This window comes from Dipodomys spectabilis, unplaced genomic scaffold (genome assembly GCF_019054845.1).
Source record: "Dipodomys spectabilis isolate Male_0828 unplaced genomic scaffold, ASM1905484v1 ptg000175l, whole genome shotgun sequence".
Lineage (NCBI taxonomy): Eukaryota > Metazoa > Chordata > Mammalia > Rodentia > Heteromyidae > Dipodomys > Dipodomys spectabilis.
This window is the reverse complement of record NW_024870852.1, coordinates 18845015-18862921: the sequence shown is the minus strand read 5'-3', so window position 1 is coordinate 18862921 and position 17907 is coordinate 18845015. Positions and strand designations below refer to the sequence as shown.

General features: G+C 42.2%; 1 protein-coding gene across 1 annotated transcript in view; it reads right to left on the bottom strand.

Moving 5' to 3' along the window:
• Positions 1-15789, bottom strand: part of Ift52 (intraflagellar transport 52) — a 28151-nt gene extending 12362 nt beyond the window's left edge. Inside the window, exons 1-9 of the mRNA XM_042694268.1 lie at positions 15657-15789; positions 13861-13985; positions 13373-13460; positions 10089-10218; positions 9480-9555; positions 7992-8063; positions 4519-4645; positions 2275-2361; positions 995-1063 (exon numbers count right to left, since the gene is read on the bottom strand). Coding sequence (XP_042550202.1) covers positions 995-1063; positions 2275-2361; positions 4519-4645; positions 7992-8063; positions 9480-9555; positions 10089-10218; positions 13373-13460; positions 13861-13985; positions 15657-15677 — 795 coding nt within the window. The 5' untranslated portion in view covers positions 15678-15789. The remainder of the gene's footprint in view (positions 1-994; positions 1064-2274; positions 2362-4518; positions 4646-7991; positions 8064-9479; positions 9556-10088; positions 10219-13372; positions 13461-13860; positions 13986-15656) is intronic.
• Positions 15790-17907: the final 2118 nt, after the last annotated feature.

Here is a 17907-nt window from a genome sequence, read left to right as displayed (position 1 = left end):
ACTTTCTGCCTGGGCTGGCTTTGAACCACAATCCTCAGATCTCAGCCTCCTGAGTATCTAGGATTACAGGCATAAGCCACTAGAACCCACCCTACTTCTAAAAGCAATAAAGGTAGTTTAAACCTAAAATTCTGAAGACTGACATTGCATCACAAAATAACTAGTTTTTGCTGGATGTGCTTGTGCATGTCTATAATCCCAGATCAATAAATTTATCATTTATCATCATATTATGTTTTGGGTGTGTGTGTTGGTCCTAGGGCTTGAACTCAGGACCTGTGTGTTATCCTTGAGCTTTTGTGCTCAAGGCTAGTACTCTACCACAGGAAACACAATTCCACTTTCAGCTTTTATTTTTATTTTTGGGAGTTAATTGGAGATAAGAGTCTCAAGGACTTTTGTGCCTGGGCTGGCTTTGATCCCAGCCTCCTGAGTAGCTAGGATTACAAGCCTGGGTACTGTCCATGAGGTTTTGTACTCAAGGCTAGCCTCTACCACTTGAGCCACAGCTCTACTTCCAGTTTTTATTGTGCTGAATTGGAGATAAGAGTCTCATGGTCTTTCATGCCAGGGCTGGCTTTGAACCATGATGCTCGGATCTCAGACTCCTGAGAAGATAGGATTACAGGTATGAACTTTATTACTTTTTTTAATTTTATTTTTTCCAGTACGAGGGATTGGACCCTGGATTTACCTTACCACTAAGCTATAGCCTCAACCCAGACAGTATATTTTAAATTCCAAATTTATATACATATATATATACATATACATACACATAAATCTACCCCCAATTAATTGTATCTATGACTAATTATATACTTTGTTGACTTAATTGTTTTCTACAATATGACCTTTCTCTCCCCCAAAAGCTTCATTTCTTGCCATTGTCTTACATATAAGGTAAGACAGATTGTTAGAAGCTGTTAGAAGTGGTATTGAGAAGCTGAAGCCATTTTACATGTAACTTTCCTAATGATGCCTAAGCTCCTACCTCTGGATCCTCAGCATCAATCTGGTTTAGGAGGATGTCTCCTGTTGTGAGCCATTGGAAAACAACATCCTGGATTAAAAAAATAAACACAGAATTAGACATCTGGCTATTTGAGAAAACAAATCAAAATTAACTGAGAGGCCAGGAATGTGGCTTAGGGGTAGAGTGCTTGCCTAGTATGCATGAAGCCCTGAATTTGATTCCTCAGTACCACATAAACAAAAAAAGCTGGAAGTGGCGCTGTGGCACAAGTGGTAGAGTGCCGACCTTGAGCAAAAGAAGCTTACGGACAGTGTCCAGGCCCTGAGTTCAAGCTCTAGGACTGGCAAAAAAAAAAAAAAAAAATTAACTGAGACTTCCCAACACCACACAATTAACCTCCCAGTACAACAACTATAGGCTAAGGAATTAATTTCATTCATGAAAAGCCTCAGTGGATATGTCTTTCTCTGGCAAGTAAATGGCTGGAATCCCACTGTGCACAAGTCTGAATGCACTGTGGAGACATTTGCTTCCTCACAGAACTGCAGTGAACAGTCCTATACATGGCCCTTCATGACTGCCACTCATGTTGTCAACCCTTCCTCTCCACTCACCCTTTACAATCTTAACTCAATTCTGATGTTCTCTTGCCTGGCTAATGCTCCCAGCCTCCTAACTGGCTCTGGGCTGCCTCTTCCTCTCTACTTTCCCCATGATTGTCATAGGGATCTGATTATGTTCAAGGATGTTTCCAACCTTCCAAGGGCTCCCTGTGACTTTCAGTATGAAGTTAAAGCTCCTTGTTAGCTTCTCATCAGCTTTCTCCTTATGTCAGCTTCTGCCCCCAACTCAGCATGCTCGCAAGTTCTTTCTGGACAGGCACCAGTGACTCATGACTGTATCCTAGCTACTCAGAAGGATAAGATCTGGAGGAACACACTTTGAGGCCAGCCCGAGCAAAAAAGTTTTCGACTTCATCTCCAAAATAACAAGCAAAAAGCTGGGCTGGAGATGTGGCTCAAGTGGTAGGGCACTAGCCTAGCAAGCATGAGGCCCAGCATTCAAACCCTAGTATTGCCCCTCCAAAAGAGAGGATTTACTAATCTTCCTGTCTCCCACGTACTACAAACTTTCTTTTGCAAGGGCTATCCATGATTCAATTTTGTATTTTTAATGGGTTTTAAGGAGTGGGTTATAAATGAATATGTATACTTATCAGTATATTTTTATTGGTTATTTTTAAATGATGTGAAAATCATACACAGTATATATTAACTTTGTGAAAGAGAAAAGCTTGCCATGATTTTGCTGTTTTCTTCTTTATCCAAATATTGGTCACTGAACATGTGACAGGAGCCAAGCACTGCCAGTTTCCCGCCTTGGTTCTGTTGATGACAAGGCAATGTCAGATATTCAGATCCCAACCACAATGCATGCATCCTGTTCCCAAGCAGTTATTGCCATCATCATGCCACTCTCTCACGTATTAGGTAAGTGCAAACTCACACTGTGATTTTAGCAGTTGAGAAAGACCGAACTATGAAAATACACATTAGCCCGCCTGCCTTTCACTGTAGATACTTCTATGTTCCTCTGTCTCAGTTTAACAAAGGTCGTATTAAGGAGACTCTATAGCTTTCTTCCAATTGTTATTATGTATATATAACATATGCATATAGATTATATACACAGATATATATGTAGTCATAATTTTGAAGGAAGAAAAAGAAAAACCCACAACATTCTATGTGGAATTAAAGACATTTATGAGTACAAAAAAACTGCTTAAGATCCAAAGTGAAAACCAAGCTATAAACATGAGCAATTATACAAAAGAACAGTTAACCATTTAATAAGAAAAAAATCTCCATATTTGTTAATTCTAACTAATTAAAAGTATTTTGCCTATCAGACTAATAAAAATGAAAAAATGCCTATAAACAGTGTTGGTCAGGTTTCACTAAAATGGGTTCTTTTACACAGGTTTATTTAAGCTGTCAATATATAAAACAAAGTAACCTGAAATACATGTTTCTTTAAAAAACTGCATAGCCAGGCTAGGAATATGGCTTAGTGATAATGCTTGCCTAGCATGCACAAAGCCCTGGGTTCAATTCCTTAGTACCACATAAACGGAAAAGGCTGGAAGTGGCGCTGTGGCTCAAGTGGTAGAGCACTAGCTTGAGCACAGAGAGGCTCAGGGACAGTGCCCAGACCCTGAGTTCAAGCCCCATGACTAGCAAAAACAAAAGAAAACTATACAGCCAGGCCCTGGTGACTCATGCTTATAATCCTAGCTACTCAGGAGGCTGAGATCTGAGGATCACGGTTCAAAGCCAGCCCGGGCAGGTAAGTCTGAGACTCTTATCTCAAATTAACTGCCAGAAAACCAGAAGTGGCGCTGTGGCTCAAGTAGTAGAGCACTAGTCTGAGCTAAAGAGTGCAGGGACAGTGCCCAGGCCCAGAGTTCAAGCACCACGACCAACAAAAAAATAAAATAAAATAAAATAAAATAAAAAACTACACAATTTTATCATCATATTGACAAATAAAAATAAATCCAAGTTTGGAGGGTTGGGAATGTGGCTTAGTGGTAGAGTGCATGCCTCACAGGCATAAAGCCCTGGGTTTGCTTCTTCAGTACCGCATGAGCAGAAAAAGCCAGAAGTAGAGAGCTCAAGTAGAGAGGTTCAGGGACAGAGCCCAGGCCTGAGTTCAAGCCCCAGGACCAGCAAAATAAATAAATAAATAACCCAAGTTTGGGGACTTAGGAAGGTAAGAGCTAGGGTTAAGGCTTGACTCCACCAATTACTGTTCAGCTCACTGTTTTTCCATGAGTGAAATACAGAATCCTTAAACACAACTTCAATGGTGAGGTGCAGTGATTCACAACTGTTATCCCAGCTACTCAGAAATGGAGTTTAGAAGGACAATAATTCAAGGCCACCCTGAGCAAAATGTTAGCAAAACTCTACCTCAACCTATAAAACTAAGTGTGGTGGTGCAGATCTGATATCCCAGCTACCAAGGAGGCAGAAATAGGAGGATGGAGGTCCAGTCCAACCCAAAGAAAAACTTGAAAATAAATAAATAAAAAAGGGCTGGAAAGGAAGTTCAAGTGGCAAAGCCCTTCCTAATAATCAAAAGGCACTGAGTTCAAACCACAGTACCATGATAAAACAACCTACTTCACAGAAGTTAGCATGAAGACTAGTGAGAAAATAAAAGAAGTTTGTGTGTGTGTGTGTATGTATGTGTATGTGTGTGTCCGTCACAGATCTTGAACTCTGGGCCTGGGCACTGTCCTTGAGCTCTTCAGCTCAAGGCAAGCACTCTACCACTTGAGCCACAACCCCACTTCTGGCTTTTTTCTGTTTATGTGGTGCTGAGGAATCCAACTCAGGGCCTAATGCATGTGAGGCAAGCACTCTACCACTGAGCCACCTTCCCAGCCCCCTATATAAAGTTTTTTATCTATGAAAAGGTAAGGTAGTTTCATTGTTGAAGGTAACAAACATACCCATATCTAAGAAAGGGAATACCTTTGAATGGTAGAAAGCCAGAATGGGTCTGTTGAGTGGGAAGCAGACGGAGCCTGTGGACAGAACAGCCACTGCTGGTTTCATGACACTCAATGTGGCACCAAAAGGGTAGACAAAGGTGAGAGCCCTGTTAGAAATTAAAGTAACATGCCCAAATGTTTTAAAAATATTTTTAAATCTCAAAACAATCTGTCTTATTTACCCTCAAATGCAAAGTTTCTTCTAAACTTTGGTTTAACTCAAAAATTGGGATTTAACTCATGTTCTAAGTGCAAATGATTATAACTGGAAGAGCTAAAGTAGCCCTGATATAGGGAGAAGAGGAAATTAGGCCTCACCTAGGGCACACCTAGAGCAGCGAGGCAGTGACTCATGACTATTATTACTAGCAATTTGGGAAGCAAAGACTGCAGTTTAACAGGAGCCTTAGGCAAAAACTTTGAGAGATCCCATCTCAAACAATTCAACGTTGGGCATGGTAGCCCTTCCCTGTCATTGTAGCTACACCAGAAGCATAAATAGGAAAACTGCAGTTCAGGTTGGCCTGGGCACAAATAATGAGAACCTACTTCTTGAAAAATAAAGTTAAATGGGCTTAGTAGTAGCTAAAGTAATTTGGTCTGATGTGGGGCCCTGTGCTTCTGGTGTGAGTGTAGAATGGAGTGTGAGCCTGGGGTGAGGCTGATCCACACAGGACAGGCTAGGGTTTTACCGAAATGTGGAGCTCTGCAAAGGTACTATTTGGATGGAACACTTGAAAAAGTGCTTCAGAGAATGGAATGAAACAGAGAGCTTAAGATCAGAGCATAAAGTTAGAAACGTAGGGGTGAGCGGAATTATAGACAAAGCACCTTAGAGGGAATCTTCCAGAATGTAAGAAACTTTTAGTTTAAAATTATTTTCTAGCCAGATACCAGTGGTTCACGCCTGTAATCCTAGCTACTCAGGAAGCTGAGATCCGAGAATCAGGGTTCAAAGCTAGCCCATGCAGAAAAGTCCGTGAGACTCTTATCTCCAATAAACCACTCAGAAAACCAGAAGTGGTGCTGTGGCTCAAAAGGTAGAGCACTCACCTTGAGCTGAAGAGCACAGGGACAGTGCCCAAGCCCAGAGTTCAAGCCTCACGACCAACAAAAAATATATATATTTTTTTCTACCAGTGTTATTGTTTGCCGTCTATTCAGTGAAGTCCCTCTATGCCCACAGCCCAGGCATATCCCAATAAGGGGAGGCTGCAACTGTAAGTTCCAGGCAGTGGAGGAAATGAGCAGTAGATGACAGAGGAAGCAAAGGTAAGTAAAACAGTCTTAGGGATGTCAGTATATTTCCTTGCTGGCCCTACTTTTCCCAAAAGCTCTTGAGAGACAGGCTGATGTGGTTTCTTCTATGAATTTTCTTGTTTCTACTTTCTATGTTGCCTCCATCCTTTTTTTTTTTTTTGTCAGTCATGGGGCTTGAACTCTTGGGCCTGGGCGCTGTCCCTCAGCTCTTCAGCTCAAGGCAAGAGTTCTATTGCTTGAGCCACAGCACCACTTCCAGTTTTTTAGTGGTTTATTGGCGATAAGCATCTCATGGAGGGCTGGGAAGGTGGCTCAGTGGTAGAGCGCTTGCCTTGCATGCCTGAGGCCCTGGGTTCGATTCCTCAGCACCACATAAGCAAAAAGAAAAAAGCTGGAAGTGGCGCTGTGGCTCAAGGGGTAGAGCACTAGTCTTGAGCTGAAGAGCTGAGGGACAGCACCCAGGCCCAGAGTTCAGGCCCCATGACCGGACCCAAAAAAAAAAAAAAGAGTCTCATGGAGAGGCTGGGAAGGTGGCTCAGTGGTACAGTGCTTGCTTTGCATGCATGAGGCCCTGGGTTCGATTCCCCAGCACCACATAAGCAAAAAGAAAAAAAGCTGGAAGTGGCACTGTGGCTCAAGTGGTAGAGCGCTAGCCTTAAGCTGAAGAGCTGAGGGACAGCGCCCAGGCCCAGAGTTCAGGCCCCACGACCGGACCCCCCCCCCCCCCAGAAAAAAAAAAAAAAGAGTCTCATGGAGGAAGCACCTAGGCCCAGAGTTCAAGCCCCATGACCAACCAAAAAAAAAAAAAAAAAGTCTCATGGAGTTTCCTGCCCGGGCTGGCTTTGACCCATGACCCTCAGATCTCAGCCTCCTGAGTAGCTAGGATTACAGGCTTGAGCTACGGGTGCTGGACTTGCCTCTATCTTTTTATTTTTGTTTCTTCTTTTGGTGTTAGGGATCAACCTTAGGACCTTTGCTGACGTAGTAAGATTGAGTTGGAAGCTATCTTAGCCTTGTCTCAAAAATAAAAGGGGGTAAGGGGGACTGGGATGTTAGTGGCAGACCCTCTGCCTAGCATGTACAAGACTGGGCCCTAAAAGGCCAGCTTGGGCTACATAATGACCATGTCAGAAATAAAGGTTCAAGCTGGGTGCTGGTGGTATGATCCTAGCTACTCAAAAGGATGAAATCTGAGGATTGCAGTTCAAAGCCAACCAGGGCAGGAACATTTGTAAGACTCATCTCCATGAAAAAAGTAAGGAATGAAGTTGTAGCTCAAGTAGTAGCCTTATGTACAAAAGATCAGGGACAGTGCCAGGCCCTGAGTTCAAGCCCCAGGACTGGCACACACAAAAATTAAAAAATAAACAGACAACCTAGACAATAAATAGACAGCCTAAGTTGTGACACATTACTCATGTGAACTTAGGCAACTGCCTCTTAGTATCTTATCTTAAACCATCTAGGATTATTGTAAAAATTAAATGAAGCAACAATTGCCTATTGTACAGTAAATACTCAATGCATGGTAGGTAGTATAATTAAGGCAATATTTGTTTCTTTGCTTTTTAGTGTTTTGTTTTGTTTTTTATAAAGTCTCATGTTTTTTGTCTTGACTGGGGCCAGCCTCAGACTACAATCCTCCTACCCATGCCCCCTGCATAGCTGGATGACAGGTACACACCACCATGCTTATCTTATTTGTTGAGATGGAGGTCTCACAAACTTTTAGCTCAGGCTGGCCTTGAACCACAATCCTCCCTATTTCTGAGCAGCTAGGATTATAGGCATGGGCCAACATACCTATAGGCAAAATATTATAAATTACCTATATGTTAAATTACAGGGAACTAGCTAGATTATGGTACATGTCCAGTTTACCCTGGTCATTAAAAGGAGAGAGTACTTACTTATGTCATTAGATATTGAAAACACAACTAGAAATCTAAATCCATAGTGTTAAGACTGATTGTCCTTGTGGTGTGGCGGTGGAGTGGGGTAAGGAAGGATGGGAGGGAGGGCAAGGGATGCGCTTAGAATTACAGTATAGGATTGCTACCATTTTCCTTCTGAATTGTTCACATTTTTTAAAAAATATTTGAGCCTTATTTTCATAATCAGAAAACTCTTTTCACTTTAAAAACATAGCTCGAATGCAAACTCCTCCTCAAGCAGCCTCAGAAACATACTCACTGTGCATTGTTCTCACTGCTCTCCTCATCAATGATTCCAGGCACAGCCTTTCCTGCAGCTCGGCTAATTTCCCTACAAGAACAAAGTGTAAGTCTAGCAAACAAAATCAAGGGAATTACATACCATGTCCATCAATAGTAAATATGAACTGGATTTAAGAACTCTGGAAACTTGGAAATATAATTTTTAGGAAGTAAATAAAAAATGCCTCCTTGGAGAAGCTTGTAAAATTTACCATGAAAACATTAGACTCAGTTCCTTGCTCTTTGAGTCAGTATCCTCAACTCACATTCTAGACTGTATCTTCAGGGTCAACAGATATCTGGCATTATGGCAAATTCAAGTGCAGAATAAATACTTCTGACCGTGAGAAAAAGCACACAGGCATCTGATGCTGTTCCCTCATGCATTCATTTTTCAATGCCCAAATGTCCCTCATCTATATTTTAGGCTCTAAATTGGTGGGAAAGTTGACTTCATCTCAGGCTCTAGGACAAGGACAGTCAAGATGGGCATGTGAACCCAAAGAGTAAATCTCAGAACATTTGCTGGAAATGCTGGGTCCAAATCATGCTCTCTAAATGGTGTGGCAAGCACATGGAAAGCCATGAGAATTGGAAAAAAATGGAACTGGAGCCCTTGATGATAGAATTGTACAGTCAAACTACACCCAAAGCCTATTTCTGGGACCTTCGATTACACAAACCAATAAAGTATCCTTATTTTAAACCCATTTGGGCAAGGTTTCTACAGAAAGTATATTGATAAAAGGTTTCAAAAGATGGGAGGAATATAATTTGATGAATAAGTAGTAATCTATTAAGTTGTGACAAGATAAAATGAAGCAAACAGACAAGAAAGTGGACAAGGGAAGTGGATGTGCTTCTGTGATCCAAGTAATGATGAGAAGCCTGGAGTTGGTGGATTATGGCTCAGGCATAAACATGAATGGCAAGTGAAAATAGGCTGGAGGCATGGCTCAGCAATAGTATCAGCTCACAAAGCACAAGGCCCTAAGATCAAACTCTAGCACTGCCAAAGAAAGAAAAAGAAAAAGAGGGCTGGGAAGGTGGCTCAGTGGTAGAGCGCTTGCCTTGCATGCATGAGGCCCTGGGTTCGATTCCCGAGCACCACATAAGCAAAAAGAAAAAAAAAAAAAAGCCGGAAGTGGCGCTGTGGCTCAAGTGGTAGAGCCTTAGCCTTGAGCTGAAGAGCTGAAGGACAGTGCCCAAGCCCAGAGTTCAGGCCCCACGACCGGACCCAAAAAAAAAAAAAAGAAAAAGAAATGACCCTGAAAAGAATATGTGAGAAGATATGAAAGCCACTTGTAAAGACATTTCTATGGATGAGATTGGGAAAGACAGCAGAGGTGGCATTGATCAGGATGCACTGTACTCATAGTCTGACTTGTTGAAATTAAACCCCTTTGTACGACTACTCAAAATAATGAAAATTTTTTAAAGACATTTTTGCTTTTTATCTACTTACCTATTCAGCACACCATTGGAAACCAGAGCCTCCTTAGGATGGAAATACTTGAAATAAACATTTCTAATCACAGCATCTTACAGGAGGAAAAAAAAAAAAAGAAAGTTCATTTTAGATTAGAAGCAAGCAGAATATCACAGACCTATACAATTTTGACCTGAAAGGTCCCATGGGGCTCTGTTGGCATCCCTCCTCCCATTTTATCTTGTACCTAGGCCCAAGACCCAAACTACTGGTGAGCCCAGAATTCTAGACCATGTAATCGCATCCCAGGGCTTTTCCCTTGTACTTGTGAACCCAGAAGATTATAATATGCATGATAAATTGGAAATCACTGCCTCTAATTAAAAATAATAGTTACTACTTGGCACTGGTGACTCACACCTATAATCCAAGCCACTCAGGAGGCTGAGACCTGAGGATCATGGTTTAAAGCTAGCCCAGGCAGAAAAGCTTCCATAAGACACTTATCTCAAAAACTGGAAGTGGTGCTGTGGCTCAAGTGGTAGAGTGCTAGTCCTGAACACAAAGAGGCTCAAGGGCAGTGCCTGGGCTCTGAGTTCAAGTCCTACAACTGACAAAATCAATCAATTAATCAATAATAGTTACCATTATTCACCATGATTCCATACTCTTCTAAGAGAAAGTTAATATTGGTGTCAAATCTGGATTCTCCACCCTCTCCTAGCATCACAAGGATATCTCCACCACTGTCAAGGTACTTCTTTAGAACTTCAAACTACATAAAGAAAAAAAAAATCAACCTATGAATATGTGCAGATTTTTGTCCAAAATACATGTACTATGACTAAGACCGTAACTAGCTAAAAAGTAAGCACTTCAAAAAGGCTTTAAAATGAAAATACAGTATAATAAAAAATTTACTATGTACACAGGATCTCCAAGCTTGTCTTTGAACATAAAACTACAAAATACTCAAATTAATTACCATTTCCAAAGCTAACTATCTGGTCAGCAAACCAGAAGTGGCCATCTATAAGCTAATGAAGGCTCACTGATCACCTTTCAGCAACATTCCTGGTCTTACCTACTAGATACGGTTCCTTGGTAAGGAAACCCCTCACGAGGTGTTGCCAAATCTCATGTTGGGAGGAGAAAAGCAAAACCTCCTCTGGTTGAGGACCACTGATATAGACCATCCCTTCCCCTCATTGCCCACCAAGGGTATCCATGAGAAAGCATTCCATATCATCCCAGAAAGGAAGGAATTCTGCTCAAGGTCATCAAATGACTAAACCACAGTGACAAATACAACTTGCCTCCTTTCTACTGGGAAGCTCTCTTGCTTTCACAAAGCCTAAAGGGACAGAGAACTATAACCTAATCTTGTTAACCCAGCCTTTTGAGAAAGCCTTGGGAACTGAGGTCCAGACCAATAGCTAACATTCTTCACTAAACACTCTACCAGCAAAGAATGTGAAGTGCACACCAATGAGTGTGCCTGTATAGATTATAATTTAAAACACACTCCTCAAAAGGAACTCTCAAGGATAAGAAAAGCACAGATAAGAGATACCATTTCCTTCTATAGCTCAGTGGTCCCTTGCATGCAGCCGCTTTGGGAACCCCTGGTCCAGCCCAGCTTTGCTCCAGCTCAGCCCTTTCACTCTTGCACACTCTCTGGATGTCTCCCCCTCACCTTACCCACAATATGGACAACGAAAGAATCAAAGATTTTTAAATAATTTAGTTCAAAAAATCAGTTCAAAGGCATTTTCTCTGGGCCTTATCATCTAATGCCTCTTTTCTGTGCTTCTGTGGAACTATGGCACTTAGAACATTGTTATCACCAACTTCCTCCATTTCCCCTATACTATCAGTTCCTTGTGAGCAGGACCATGTTATTTGATTCTGTTCCCTAGTGTTGGTCATAGAGATGACACTGAGGTCACTATCCCTCATAAAAGATCTCTAATAAATCATTTTGGAAGAAGTAAGGCATAATTGCATGGACCCTGAACTCTACACAGGACTAAACCTAGATTCAATCTTTTTTTCTTTTTGACTTCTTATCAAACTCCTTTTCCAATAGTCCTAAATATCTATTGTACTCTGGCTGGTCATAGCAAGCAAGCAAGCTTGTCTATCTTTATGTTATTGACATGGTATGATCCAGGCTGTTACTCTCACAGGAGGCACTTAAGACATTTATCACGTCATTATTTTTAACTGTCACAATATTAATGTCTAAAAGCGAAGGGTAGGGAAAGGCATGCTAAATGTCCTACAAATGTTTAGGCTAGTCCAGAGAAGAAATGTCCTACAATTTTGAATGTCTGTCTAGAAAGTCATAGAGGTAATAAAAAAAAAATAAGCAAAACCCAACAACTGAACCTAGAATCTAACTCCACTTTCTGTTTAATACAAAGTATGTTCTGTATGGTTTAATTTCTGAATACATAAGTAGGGGTAGGGAATGCTCAACCTACAGACTATATAAGGCCTTGAAAACATATGGTTCATGACAGGATAAACACATATTGCCATATTGCTTCTTGTTAGCTGCCCTTGGCCCACAACGATGTTATAAATATCTAAATGGCCATTAGCATTAAAAAGGTTTCCCACTCCTGTAGAGGAAGAAGGTATATTCCTGGCAAGGACTGCTGAGATGGAAGTTTTTTGTTTTTTTTTTTGCCAGTCATGGGGCTTGAACTCAGTGCCTGGGCTCTGCCCTTGAGACTCTCTGTGCTCAAGTCTAGCACTCTACTGCTTGAGCCACAGTGCCACTTCCAGACTTTTCTGAGTAGTTTATTGGAGATAAGGCTCACAGACTTTCCTACCCAAGCTGGCTTTGAACCATGATCCTCAGATCTCAGCCTCCTAAGTAGCTAGGATTATAGGCATGAGCCACTGGCACCCGGCTTAATTTTTACCATTCAACAATGGTAAACACACCAACACTGTGGTGTAACGAATCTCCAGGACTCTTTTCATCTTTCAAAACAGAAACAACACCCCATTTTCCTCTCTCTCAAGACTGGCAACCACCATTCCATTCTGTTTCTTTGAATTCAACTAACTACTCTAGGAAGTAGAATCAGACAACATTTGTCTTTTAATGAATGACAAATACCATAAGGTGACTTAGCATAACATGCTCAAAGCTCATTCATGTTCTGGTCTGTGTAAGGATTTCTTCTTCTTTTTTTTTTTTTTTGGTGCTGGGGTTTGAACCCAGGGCCTTGAGTATGTTAAGCATGTACTTCACCACTGAGCTACCCTGGCCCTCTTCCTTTCTAAAGCTGAATAATATTCCACAGTAAGGTAAATACTCCTTTTTGCTCTACACTCATCTGTAAATAAATACATGTGCCATGTCCACCTTTCAGCCATTGTGAAAATACAGCTCTGAACATGGTGTACAAATTGCTTAAGATCTTGCTTCCTATTATTTTGGATATAGACCTAGAATGATAATGTGGATCATGGCAGGATTCTATGTTTAATTTTGGTGAGGAACTGCCATATTATTTTGCATTAGTGGTTTCACCTATTATACTCCCCAACGGTAAAGAGGATTCAAATTATTTTCACATCCTCATTGTTTCTTATTTAGTCTATGAAACAAAATGTAAGAAGTCCAATTTTAAAGCAAAAATATCACAAAGAAGTATGGATCATCACAATTCCACAATGGAAAAAAAATGAAGTGCCTGTCATAAGCAACACAGGGAGGGGCAAAGGGGATTTCAGACCCGTGTTCCTAACCATCTCTCCATGCTTCTTTTCTTTTGAAAACAGGGCCTTCCATGCAGCCCAAGCTGGCCTTGAATTCTTGATTCTCCTGATTCAGTCTCCTGAATGCTAGAATTTCAAGCATGTGCCAATATACTGAGCTACTATATTTCTTCTTTATGGGTATATCTTACCTCAGCTGCAGTAAATTTTTCTCTTGGCCCAGCTGTAATCCAGAGTTTCACCCCAATTAGTTTTTCAGATGTGATTTCATCTTTTAAGCTGAAAATATGATTTAAAGGCAAACGTTAGACCCACTGAATTTCTCCCACCTAGAGAATTTAAAGAGGAATACTTTTCAGTTTTACTAGTAGTCTGTCATCACCAGTTAGAAGGGAAAACAAAGCCGGGTGCTGGTGGCTTACACCTGTAATCCTAGCTACTCAGGAGGCTGAAATCTGAGGATCAAGGTTCAAAGCCAGCCCAGGCAGGAAAAGTCCTTGAGACTCTCATCTCCAATAAACCACTCAGAAAACTGGAAATGGCACTGTGGCTCAAGTGGTAGAGCACTAGCTTTGAGTTGAAGAGCTGAAGGATGGTGCCCATGCCCAGAGTTCAAGCCCCACAACTGACAAAAAAAAAGGGGGGAGGGGGAGACAACAATACACATAGTCAGGTTCACCTCTGAATCTTCCAGTTGCTGCGAAGTCTTTTCTGCAAGGATTTGTAGCCACTGTTGGTGGTGAACACCTCCTTTTTATAGGCATTGAAAAGGATGGTGCTTCGGACCTCCTTATCCATGGTTACCTGTGAAAGAAGGGAAGATCAGAAAAAGAATTCCAAAGAAAGGCAGTCGAGGAACAAGTAGATGCTTCCACCTCTAATTTATAAAGGAATAGTACACAAAATTGCAACCTACTTGTAAAATGCTTACAATTCTCAAAAGGTTGAAAGTGAAAAATACTGATTGATTTATCTTTTTTCTATCTTGCTTGTAAAATACTAAAAGCTTCATTTTCAAACATGAAGTTTTCATGCATTTTGTATACTTGTCAGAATAAGTTCTTATCTGCTGAATGGCTGAGTAAACAAGATACAAATTTATAATAAATTACATTTCTATTAGCACTAATGCATTTGCTTCCATACCATCCTATTTCTGATCTTTTTTTTAATCTTTACCAATAAAATACAGTAGTCCCCCTTATCTTTGTTTTTGCTTTCTAAACTATCAGTTTGCTTTTTTTTTTTTTTTTTTGCTGGTATCTTGGTATCATAGTGCTGTGTGTAAGTAACCCTTATTGTAACAGCCTACTACTCTATCACAATTCCTTCCTTCATCCCATCATGTAAGCATTATTTTTTCAAAGTTCTGAGTTTGAACTCAGGGCCTCACACTTGTGCTTTATCACTTGAGCTCTACCCATTGAGCCATGTCCCAGCCCTTTTGCTTTAGTTATTCTTAAAGTAGAGTCCAGTATCCTTGCCCAACCCATTCTCAGACTGTGATCCTTCTACCTACCTCCAGCAGCCACATCCCACATAGCTGGGAATACAGATTTGAACCACCATGCCAGGCTTCTTTATTGAGATGGAGGTCTCACTAACTTCTGAACTCCAACTGCATTCCTCTCAGTCTCTGACTCAAGTAGCTGAGATTACAGGCATGAACCACTATGCCTGGAATTCAGTGGTAATTTTTTAAACATTTTGTCCAGTTGGAAAAAAAAAAACCTCCATGATTTCACTATTTGACACAGCTATCTTTTTCCAGTTACACGCATGCTTGTTTTCATGTTGTACTGTTCTGTGCACACAATATGTATTGTGCTTTTTCCAGTTTTCTGATTTAAAAATACAACTTAGATTAGCAAGACCTGTTGCAAGATTATACACTATTAAACTCGACCATCTTACTATCTGGGTTGACATATTTCGGCTTCTACTATGATCATTTCTGATGGAGGAGAGATTCCCAGTCAAAGGAAATAAAAGTCTTTTGGGTTTTGTATATGGCTGTTGGAGGAAGAGGGCGATGAAGGCCATACGTCCAGCTAATAGCTTTTGGAATTCAGTCCCAGGGGACAGTAGCAGATATGGGTGCTTTCTTATCAGAATTACTCAAGAAATGAGTACCCTTAAGGATAGGAAGAGAACTAAACATAGAACTAACATAAAAAGAAAGCCACTTTGGGTACACTGTCCAACTATTTTCTCGACACCGGTTTAATCGGTATTTTGCCAGATGAGGGATGGAAGCGCGGCAGTAGTAACAGACTGGTCTGAGGCCCCTTGCCCCGTCGGGGACTTCCACCCACGGGCGCGGACAGGGTTCCGGCCTACCCACCCGACCCCAACAGACTCGGACTTTCCAGAATCCTGGCCTGGAGGTCTCCAAGGCAGTCCGGCTAGGCCGTCGTTAGCCCCCAGGTCGCCCCAATGCCGAGACTGGCTCATGACCGTCGGAGCCCATCTTACCTGAGCCCCGGTGACCACCATCTTCACCTGACGCTGCCCAACATCCCGCCGCCAGGTATCCAAGGCCGCTTAGCAACGACGGAGGCACCACTGCGCGCTGAGGAGGCGGGGCCCCGCTCCGAAGCGACCTCCGCAGCGGCGTGATGACGTCAGCGAGCGGATGCCTGCAGGCCTCAGAGGCTGGGGGGTAGGGGCGGGGCTACTGCCGGACTGTACCATTACTACGGATGGTGGGGGTAAACATAAAAACAACGAGGATTCATTCCCGGAAAGAAAAGGAGTCCATTCACTATATTGTTTAATAAGAGTTATTATTGAAAATGTACAAAAATGATAAGATGTACGGACCCAAGTTTCGGGCCACCATGAAGGAGAACACTGAGGGCTTCCTCCGCCGCCCCCTCCGCCGCTTCGATCCCAGGGCACGGGCGCAGAAGGTCTGGGCCGGGATTGCGGCGGGCTCTGGTATCCGGCGATCTGACCTACAGTAGCCTTACAGCCCTTGCTGGAACCATTTGACCGGGAACGGCGGTGAGACTTCTCGGAAGGGCTGGACGAATGTAATGGGGCAAATGGTAATGCAAAATGTTCTTAGTCCTCCATCTTCAAGCTTCCACGGCCAGCCCTGAGCCCCGGGATTATGACAGTGACCTGCCTGCCCGGGGGATGGGGCGGGGGGCGGGTTGATGGGAATCTGCGTTGCTCTCCTAACTCTATGTGGCTCCCACGGCCCACGGACCACCCTCCCCCAGGGACCCCTCCTGAAGATCTCCCCGGAATCTTAACCCTGTCCTTCAGTCATTCTCAGCAAAACTTCACCCCCGACCTTATCCGAAAGTGCACCGTCTGCCACAGCTGCAAGCACATTGTATACTCCGCTACAAATACAAGGACGTTCTAAGAACGCATTCCCTGTCTATACTTAAAAGCCCTAAAACCCCCTACTCCCGCCCCTTGTTTCTCCGACCCTACTCGGTGTTACATGGAGTCCCTCTGCAGCAATGATTAAAGCCTGTTGGGATCTACTGAGATCTCTTGTCTGCTTTCCTTTTATCCTCTTGATCTTACCCTAACAGGGACTGAGACTTCAGTCAGATCGTGCCAAAATGTACAACTATAAACTGTCTTTGGGAGTTGTGAAGGGTTTGAGCTAAGTCAGAATGGCGCCCCTGGTGAACTGAGATCTGAAAGAGGATTACATTATCACAGTAATCGTAATCGTTAAGACAATGGCTGGGGGCAGAAGGGCTCCTACCACGTACAGGCTGCCCGCCACGGTCAGGAGAACCGAGCCACAAACAGGCCACCCTTCTTCTCAGGGAACGTTCTCTGCCTGCCCCGAGAAGGCTGCGGATTTGCACCGGACGCTCTGGCAGCCTCTAGGCTCAGTCAGACAAGTTGCAAAAATCCTTCAACTGTTTTAGTGAACATTTGTTTATATGCAGCATGTACAAAGTACGAGCTTAGAATGTTAAAACGCACAGACACAACTTGTCTTGCCATTTTACAACTACACATTGGAATTGAAGAAGAGGATGATTTGAAAAATCACTGCTGCCACCACCACCACAACAGAGCAATGTCCTCAGTTCAGAAAATTCTGAGGATGCTGCATTGTTTAAATTGGACAAATTGGACAGTCAGAGATGCAAATGAAAGTGATGTATAGTTGGGACTCTTAGGAACTTTCTGCCTGTTTCTTGCACAGTGTTTACTATAAAAGGGAAAAAGCACCCACCCAGAACACCTCTTCCACTGCTCTCCTACCAGAGGTAGAAAGAGCAAGGATTTTACATTAACTCCTCCAAATTCAATTCCTGGCTGCGGCTTGTGCTAGCTCGGTGACCTTGAGCAAGCTGCTGGATGTATTTGAGTCAGTGTTTCCTGTCTGTAAAATGGAGTTAATGATTTCTGAATACTGGTTTATATTGAGGATAGAGGCAATGCATAGAACACTTAGAATGTGCTCAATAAACATAGGTGTACCACGATCAATTCATTAGCAGATTTTTTTTTTCATTTTTATTTCCTATTCTGGTGAAAAAAAAAAGCGAGCTTTACCATCTTTGATGGAGCCACTGTGTGTTTCATAGCCCAAAGCTTGCTATGTGCTTTCAACAGTATTTTCATGTTTTTGACAACTACACTTTTGGATTTTGCTTTGGGGAGTTGGGTATTTGGTCTGCCTCTTCATTTTCCATATCTGGCATTTACTAAGGTTCATTAACATGAACACCAGACTCTTTGAATA